The sequence below is a fragment of the Drosophila santomea genome, chromosome 2L (genome assembly GCF_016746245.2).
Source record: "Drosophila santomea strain STO CAGO 1482 chromosome 2L, Prin_Dsan_1.1, whole genome shotgun sequence".
NCBI lineage: Eukaryota > Metazoa > Arthropoda > Insecta > Diptera > Drosophilidae > Drosophila > Drosophila santomea.
The window spans coordinates 4,738,403-4,747,995 of record NC_053016.2 but is presented as its reverse complement, the minus strand read 5'-3'; the positions used below and the strand labels follow the sequence as shown (position 1 = coordinate 4,747,995).

The following is a 9,593-nucleotide window of genomic DNA, read 5'->3' as shown; positions in this document are numbered from 1 at the left end:
GATTAAGACGCATCTATTGTCGAACACGTTGGCTGGGTCTCAACATCTTGGCACGTAGAGTGGCACCTCCTAAAGTGCTTTAAGCCAAACTGACTGTTTATTGGGTATAAGGATAAGAATATGTGAACTACTCAACATCCATTGCTAAACAATACATTAAGTAAATAAAACACATGAGCATAATTATGTGAAAGCGCTTTAAGTACCCTGCCAACTATAATAAGTTCATTAATAATTCATAATTTATACAATTTTAACTCGTTAAGCGACTTTACTTTTGCAGGGTAGCAACCCTTCGAGGATTCAGTCCGCAGGCATCTTCCATCTTTATGTGTAGCTCCATACATATATATCGTGGCTCGGGTGTTCGTGATAAAATCACATCTATAAACATTAATCGCTCTTTTATGAAGTGTAATAAATTCAGAGTTACACGTTGGTCCGCAATTTAACGCTCATGGTCGTTTTTCAAGGCTTAAAGCCTTTCAGGGAGGGGAAATGAAAGCAGAACTTGAGTTTAGTTTCTCTAAAAATAGCTTTATTCATATTTGATTGGTACCCCAGTTTGGTAATTAGTTTCGGTTTTCGGTATTAGTTTCTTGTTGCTAGTGTGTGAGTTTTTGAGTTACTTCTCAGTGGCATTTGGTTTCGAACAACATGAACAAACATTTAGTAAATACATTCAGATAATTCTTATATGAATATCATATAACAATCACGGCTTCTTGATGGAATACCTATTAAACGATCTAAGCAATATACATTCATATACAGGTAAATAATTATCAATACTATAAACATTCTATTTAAGAACTATCTTCGCCAAAGACGTGTAAATTTGTTTGGTGTTTGATTTATGCCTAGAATCGAATAAGTAAATAAAATTACCAAATAATCCGTACTGTAATTCGTTAGTAATGAGAGATAAATCTGTTATATACTTATTTTATTCTATTGGGTTCCAAGTATGTACAAATATTTGCCAGCTACTTGAACCATTGTGTTTCGGGCATTCGAAGTTCGCACAGAGTTTTTACATTTTCATTGTCATTTCAGCGTTTCAACAATTGCTGAGTGCCCAAACATAGTTGATCAGCACTCACTTGTTGGCAAAACAAATTGATTTACATTGTTCAACAAATTCTGCTCACTCCCTGCCATTTAAATTGCTCCACAAATAATGTTCAATTAATTGCCATTAAATATGCGGCACGTTGTAATAATAATAAATGGCCAAAGGTTTGTGCACTCCAAATGAGAAATGCAGTCCATTGAAATGTTGTTTTTGCCCTTTAAAAAAACCAAACTATAAATTTTCCATATGCTGGGCTGCGGCTGCTTAAAAGCATATTCAATTTGTAAAATTGAGCACTGTGCAATTTTAATGCGATTTCGATGGAAACAAAAACACAATGAGCTCATAATTATTCATTTTGGCGGTGAATATAAATTTATTTGCCAGCAATTGCTATTTTGCAAGGCTTTAGTGGCAAACAAAGGCTATAAATGGCAGGAAGTAGTAGTGTGTTCTTAAATAATTAAATTTCTACATTGTTGGTCTCATCTATTTCATGCTGAATAAAGAAACATTGATTGTGTTTAGTTCTAACAAGTATTTGAAATTAATCCTTTTTGCTGAAAGGAATATTTATTGGTTGGCTGATTGAAATTCTTTGCTGCCCCCACACATTCACAGAATTTATTATTATCATTGGAGAATGGAATATTGATTTGTTATTGAACCTTGTTTTTTAAACAGATTGATCTGGTTCAATTGTGTTTTCATTGGTCACACGTTGCTGTGTTTTTAGGTACTGTGCAGAGTTCTCTGTGAAAACCGTGAAATGAACAAACGGAAACCTAGAGACATTTCAATTACATTTCTAATTGGTTAGATATACTTGTACATACATAGATTTCTGTTTTGAGTAACACGTTTGTTATTGCTTCTGTTTAGCACTTGCCTGGCCAGGCTTTTAACTTAACTACGAAGGCTACATCGTTATCAACTACCTCTAAACTGCCATTTGCTCCCATCACCTCATCATCAAATCCTCGGCCCAGCCTCTGTCTAATCTTAGTGTTAACTCCAGGTGTGTAACCCCATTTTCCATTTCCATTTCCGGATAATGTATGTGTGTGGTTTTTGCTCGGGTCTATACAGTGACTACATTTTAATGGCCTAAAAAGTCTTAACTGGCTGCACTCCACTGTGTATCGGTGTACCTATGGCGTACACACCATAACCGTATTGTGTGATTGGTTGTACATTAATATTGTTTATGCAGCATAATTAACTTTGATTATACACATGTCTCTGTCGACCTTTGATTAATTTACAATGCTAATTGAGTGTTCCGTTCCTCGGCTTAGGATCTATAATTTTCTCTACGGGTATGCAGGCTCAGCTTAGGCGCTAGTAATTGATATAAGTAGAGTGGTTGAGTAAGGTGGTGACTGACTCGCATCCTGGCTGCTCCTAGTCCGCATCGGACTACACACCATCCGCCTGCTCTCAGAGATAGTTCGGCCTGGAGACGCAGCAGAGCAGGCTCATGTTCTTGCAGATGTAGTTCTGGCGCCGCTTGGCCTGCCAAGGTCCAGTTGTGTCCAGCGCCGCGTTGCGTTCTGCAAACAGCACATGGAAGAGCAAACAGTTGGCTGATTAATTAATGGTTCCGGCGGAAGAATAAACATGTGAGAATAACAAAGAGATAGACTGGAATTTAAGCTTGAATCAGAATGGAATTTTCAGTTAGTTTTCCTACGATCTTCTCACATATTTCAGCACTAGCCTGGCAATAAGCCACTGCAGCCGTAATGGCCTGTCCATATTTTGTGCGCAGCTTTGCCCTTTTTTGTATGCTACACATTTTTGTTTGCTCGACAGGCCTTGGCCAAATACCAAAGTGCACGGCACTGAAGTACACGGACCACTAGGAGCCACTGGGAGCTCGAAAGTCTGGGAGCATGCGCAGTTGGAGCACTCACCCAAGTACGCCTCGTGCTGCGGCATGTACTCCTGCATCTCGGCCAGGAGCACGGCGATGTCCTGCGAATCCTTGGTGATGCTGCACAATTCCTCCTCGTTGAAGTCGGGCGTGAACTGTTTGCACAACAATATCTGGCTGATGACATTGCCCAGGTTCGAGGGCCCCGCTCGGTTCTCTGAAAGTGGTAAAATAACGAAATAACCATATAAATATAGAAGCCAGGGAATAAATCGGAGCCAAGTGATGAGCCAAGTTGCAGTGGGTCAAGCTCAGGGCAGAACATTTTAGCTGGAATAGCAATAAAACCAACCATGTTGTTTGACTTGGCCGCAGAGAGCGGAAGCCGCATTTATTTGTTTCATTCATTTGTACGCAAACATTTTCCTTTGACGTTTGCATTTCCCGCTTTTTATTTATTTCCGTACTTTTGCTGCTTCATTAGCTTTTCGCTTTTCATTTTGGGACGCCCTTTGATGTCTGATGTCCGTTTGTTACCGAAATAAACTTTCGACTTTAACGTTTCCTAATTTAATGAACAGAAATTTAATAATGTACTTTTCGAAACGTATGGAAACTTTGTCAATTATTCGACCCTCCTCCTGTTCACAATCTAGTCAGAAAGTTTTGCGTATTTCTATAATCTATTTGTTTAACAGTGTCTTCTTCGCTTTGATATTGGCCCTCTGATTGATTGCAATCAATATTCGATCAGGCCATCAATCTTCATCAGACACATTCAAATTAATTACTTAGTGAAACTTGCTGAGCTGCATGCCTCAGTGCGTTGCAATCTATTCGATCAGCCAATGCGGCGTATGCGCAATATTCATATTTCATCGAGAATGCATGACCAGCATTCATCGTTTGCCATTTTGACGCAGGGTATCAGCTGAGTTAGAGGGTGTATTGGTTTTTAATCGGACATATATATGTAAATATAAATTACAGTTTTTATATGACTTTTCAAGAAGTGTACAACTTAAGTTCTGGCTTAGATTGAGCAAAGGTTTTCTTTCCACTTGTATGCTATTGCATAGTCCAGGCAATGAACACATTTTCGGCCAAAACCCTGCAAAGAAATGCCAATTCGCTGGCAGGGCAATAATTAAAGGACCACATAAAGCTGTCATCCCATCGCCACATACGAGTATATACCATCTCCCTGCCATGTCGATTTTGCGCAAATTTTGGTTTATAATTATAACAGCCCAAAACCACGCAAGAAAAACGTTTTAAATTGTTGCATTTTTTATTGCTTATTCTGCGCTGATGGCATTTTCATGGCACTGCAGATATTTGTTTGTTCCCACGGTTGGGCGCGGGTGCGTTGTAAATTTACTGCATCCAGAGAGGCCCAGAGCCAGAAACTCTGGCACTGTGGCTTTGGTAAATATTTACCACCCATTCCGGCCAAATTTGCCGTCGTGTTGACAGTGAGAAACCAGTGCTAGTGCCAGTACCAGTGCCAATGGCATTACCAGTGCGCTGTGTTGGTTGGTGGTAATTTAAAAATTTATGATCAGCAATTGGCATTTGGCATTTGCGTTGCCATTTGTATTCGCTGGCATTTCCCATGGTCACTCTGGCGACAAATCAGTTCGAAGTTTGGCTCTGCATATTTCTGCGCTCGCACGTGCACATTAAACACGACTAAAGAATGGCAATCACAGCCAGGACACACACAGATCCTGAATCGCAGCTGCAGTATGCCCGACTCCTCAGTATGCCAAACAATTGTTGAACGTGCACTGACTGACTGCTGCCGCTGCCCTGAATGGCAATGTCAAAGAAACGACACCCTCGTTAGATCCAACTCGGAATGCAGGCAAATAGTTCAGGAGTGAGGTCATTTAATGTAATGCCAGGGAGATCAAGTATGAAGTAAAGGCAGCCAAGCTTGAATGCTCATGAAAATTCTATGCTTGTAAACCCAAATAAATCCACCAGTTCCCTGCTTACTTAGAGTTTAAACATGTTAAGCTCGAATAACTATAATTGAAGCACCACAACGACCATGCACTGCCATAGAACTGATTTCCCACACTTTATACAAATTATGGCACCCAAAAGCAAAGTCCTTCGCTGAAATTGACATTTGCTGGCGACTGCAAAGTCGCAATGACCCGAAATCGAAATGGCGACAGCTGAAACATGCTTGCAGTTGCCACTGTGCGTTGGTGGTGTTGAATTAAACTTACCATAATAGCCGGACATATCCATTGGCACGACTTGTATGAGGCGATAGCTTTTCACAAGTTCACGTAGGAACAACTGGGCCATGTAGAACAGGAGCACCAAGTGCGGGTTGTCGGTGAGGATGCCATCGGCCATGGCGCTGCAAAAAGCAGAAATGGAAGGGTTAAAACAATGGGTGCCGTGCAAGGTAATGTGAGCATCGAATTCCGAACACCGAACACCGAGCACCGAGCTCTGAGTTCAGATTTCCGATTTCCGAGTGGAATATGGAATATGGAATATGGAACTGGAGTGGCATGCCGCAGTCGGTATGGCCCGCATTTGTGGCACGCCAAATTGCATGCGGAAATTGTGAAATGAAATTTATATGATTTTATGACATTTCTTTGGGTCGAGAGTGTGGGTCGTAAACTGGCGACAAACTAATTCATTTCCGGCAACTTTTAAATTCCATCCTAGATGGTTTTATCTGAGTTCAGCTGTGCCCGTCGATGTAACAATTGGTTTTTCTATGGAAACCATGTGGCATATTTTTTATCAGGCCACGGCGTTCACAATTTCCCATTGTTGGAAAAATAACTCTTATGTGCAAAAAAGTATTGGCATTGACAGCAGTTCGATATAAAATATGTAAGACAATAACCAGATAAAAACGTTTTTGATTTATAAGTTTAATGTATTCCATTTTCAACGAACTGTAAAAGTTGCTACCTGTGTGCACTCAACTGAAATTTTCTAGAGGTTCAACTCTGCAAATTAAGGTGGGGAATTAAATTCTAATTCCACGATCAGCAGCACAACGACATTTTAATTCAACGAAATTAGCATTTCAAAATGTTATATAATTCCAGAAACCGCTCTGCAGCATTCGCTGCGGCATAATTCATTTAGAAAACACTCAGAATTTACAGTGGATACGCAAATTGCTGCTTAGTTGACATTAATTTCAGTTTTAGCAGTACGAGGCACACAGTTGGGGCAATTATGAAGGCAAAAGTGGGCGAATTTACGGAGTGGGGCACGAACATAAATTGCCATAAACATATTTGCAGCTACACAGGAATAAATTCAATTTGTAAATTGCTTTTGCATTGCCCAAACTCTACGGAGCTGGAAATGAAAAATATGTTTTCACAGGGGAGCCAAATCCAGGAAAGTGTTGCCATGTCTTCTGATTTCACCCCACGACTGGCATTAAAGCAAATAAATTGCGAATTAATCTTCCCCAAGGTGAATCTAAAGCGGAGTTTGGGTGCAAAGAGGATTTAGCATAAAGTGATTTAGATTTTGGCTCCTTACCCACGCAAAAGTTATTTGATGGGAGAGCAAAGGAAAATGTAGGCTTGAAAGCTGGTGTTTCTGATCACCTAAAGATTATCCATACCATAAATATATTATAAATTACGTTTAAGTAAGAAAATTCTACAAATATTAGCATTTTAGCAACTGAACAAATGGCGAAATCCCCAATTAACGTATACAAATTCGCCAGCATGCTAAATTCATAATCATCCGGTTATGACCTCTCGAAATACCCCATTAATATTTTACTATCACACATCAGCATTTATGCCGCAAATCACGAAGAGTGGAGGGCGACTTTAATGCCTCAAATCGTAATCAAATTAATGCTAAGCGATTTGCTTGAAAAACTGCAAGTTGTAAATGGCAAAGGGCACTGTTTTAATGACCTCCCTCCTCCGATTATCCCATCATTCCATCTCTCCTGGATTGTGGAGCGCGGACATTAACGTGGGTCATTTTCGCCAGTTCGCCAGCACCACACCCAGAAAATGGCAATAATAAGTTTGGAGCAAAGAAACAAAATCTGCAAAGCATCCGAGAGCACAGCAAAAAAAAAAAGAAAAAAATAAGCAAAAGCGAAGGGCAAGTGAAGAAAAAATGGGCAAACCATTGTCAGCAGTTGGTCTTGATTACAGCTCCGACGTTATATTCATTTATTGCAAATAACAGTGGAGTATTTTTTATTTCCCCGCTAGACCAAAGGAAATTCAGCGCAGAAAATTGAACCAAAATGCTAAAGGGACTGGCCCTCATAAAACGCGCTGTCCAATCGAAGTTATTAACTGCAGCTGTATGGAGCTGTTAAAATTGCCACACTTTACGAGGCAGGATTCCTTAAAATGCCTGCCGCTACGTGACGAGCTCTCCCTAATTGTGTAACTCTACCCACTGCTACCCGTCCTCCATAATTTGCTGTCATTTTCACAAACATGACCGCAGAACACAGAAGCTTCCTCCGAGTTCCCGAGTTGGCCAACCGACGAGGAAAGCCGGCATCAAGTGTCGAAATAATGAACGAAGTAGCCGACAGCGACAATAAAACAATGCAGCACTGCCAGGACTATGGAATGCCAAAGGATATTGGTAATATTACATCAAGTCATAAAAATAACCTTTTTTACTGAGTTTAAAAAGGTTTCTCTAGATAAATAAGATCAAAAAGATAGCTCAAAATAAACAAAATTCTTTACAAGTAATAAATACATTTTTGAAATATATTATGAACTCTTTTCCACTGTGGCAGTGCCAGTTGCAGGAAACATAACATTTCCGACACAGCCGCAGACAACGCCATTGACGACGTCTATGAGATTGGCTTCGGCTTTGGCTTTGGCTTTGGCTTTGGCTTTGATGGGGACGTCCCCGGAGGTGGGAATCCTTGTGTTATGTTCACCCTGCGGCCTCTCTGGGCAATTGTCGGATTGTGTTTTCCGTGCAGCAGCGAAGCACGAAGGATGTGGCAGGCAGCAGTCCGAGTAATATTTGCAGCGGAAATGCGTTTAAGGCAGCACGATGGCTGGAATATAAGGATGGATAGCGTGGAGTGGGACGTGGTCCTGCCCCCGAGGACTGTGTTGACTCACTTGGCTGTCAAAACAGGAGGAACCGAGCAGCTAAAACAAAGGCAGCGCCAGTAATTTAGCAACAACAAACAACTGCACACATAACTACAAGGCAAACAGCAGAACAAATGCGAAGTAAGCGCAGGCAAATAGACAGATGGATAGATAACATGAACACAAACGCAAACACGGCGAAATGGACCGAACGTCGCCTCCAAGGATATACATGTGCTATATAAGATACACTGCGATAAAATACTAATAAACTCAAGAACTGCTTGGGTAAATCTAAGAAAAGGGTTTACCACTTTGGCAGAAGGTAGAATATAAATTCTCAGTTACAGCTGATTACCGCCTTGGCATTGCGTTTTTTCGAGTGTATCTTCAGGACATGTATAAGTGCGAGTTGGACAAACAAACAGGCAAACAACTATCAGTCACTCAAGGCAGTTGGCAAAGTGCTGCCGCCATCTGAGAATCTTAGTCCAAATGGGAATGGAGGTGGAAATGTGACTGGGAATGAAAATGAAAATGAGAATAGGCATGACTTGGGAAAACGCCTGCCAGAGTGTCTATTCCAAGGTAGTCTCATAGGTCTGAGCTGATTTTTCTCAGCTCTCCCCTTTTCGCAGGGAAATGGCATTTCATTGCCTTGGGTGGCCACAAGGTATCGCAACTTTGTCGTCTTGTTTGGCCAGCCAAACCACAAAAGTTGGGGCTAAATGGTAAATGTATTTGTTCTAAAAGCCAAGTTCGAGGGCCATATTTGAGTTGCTATTATGAATGTTTAGTTTGCGGTGATCTAACATAAAAATAATGCAAAAACATTTCACAAAGCGCTTAGAAAGATAGCCTAATTTAATCCAAGCTTTGCTTGCTTTATTTTAAGCTATACAATAACTAAAACTTTTCCATTTTTGGTTTATTTGCAAGTAGACTCGACATACTCCTTACGGCAAAACAGCCAACTTAAAGTATTTATTTTCCCATTGGCGTCCTAGCTTTTTTCTTTACTTTCTCCTCTTTATGGGAAATGGAACAGTACCATCGAGTTGTTGTGACTTTGGCTGTCTCACATGGGTCATGCATGTGTTTACAAAACATAAAACAGCAACAAACATCGAAATATTGTCACAAAGTTTGGCTCTGTCATTGCCAAGTTTCCACTGAAGTTTTTCCCCCACCTCACGGGGGTGCCCTCCATTTGCTTTGTTCATTTTCCGAGAGCATACTTTTTGCCTTATTGAACTTTTACTTTCAATTTAACTTTGAGTCCTCGAGCTGGCGGCTTTTTTGCAGCGCTAATTCTTTGTCGTCACTCATACGCCATGTGCGCCTATTTGCAAACGGTGCCACTGCGAGGAAACGAAGAATGTGAGGCTGACTGCTCGTCGAGTCGTTCATTTGTGTCAATAAAGCAGAAATTAATTGAAATCTTCCCCCTTTTGCTGCTCTTTTCTGCTTTTTGTCTCTGGCCGAGTGCAGGCAATCATTAATTTAACTGTCTCTGGTTCCGCTTTTCCCTCATTTTTCCGCA

At 40.7% G+C, this 9,593-nt stretch overlaps 1 protein-coding gene across 2 annotated transcripts in view; it reads right to left on the bottom strand.

The window, feature by feature from the left end:
- Positions 1 to 233: 233 nt before the first annotated feature.
- Positions 234 to 9,593, bottom strand: part of LOC120458304 — a 29,176-nt gene continuing 19,816 nt past the window's right edge. For both annotated transcript variants that reach the window (XM_039645904.2, XM_039645905.2), the window contains 3 exons: positions 5,192 to 5,328; positions 2,992 to 3,168; positions 234 to 2,628 (listed from right to left, as the gene is read on the bottom strand). In XM_039645904.2, the coding sequence (XP_039501838.1) occupies positions 2,516 to 2,628; positions 2,992 to 3,168; positions 5,192 to 5,328 (427 nt within the window). In that variant the 3' untranslated portion in view covers positions 234 to 2,515. The remainder of the gene's footprint in view (positions 2,629 to 2,991; positions 3,169 to 5,191; positions 5,329 to 9,593) is intronic.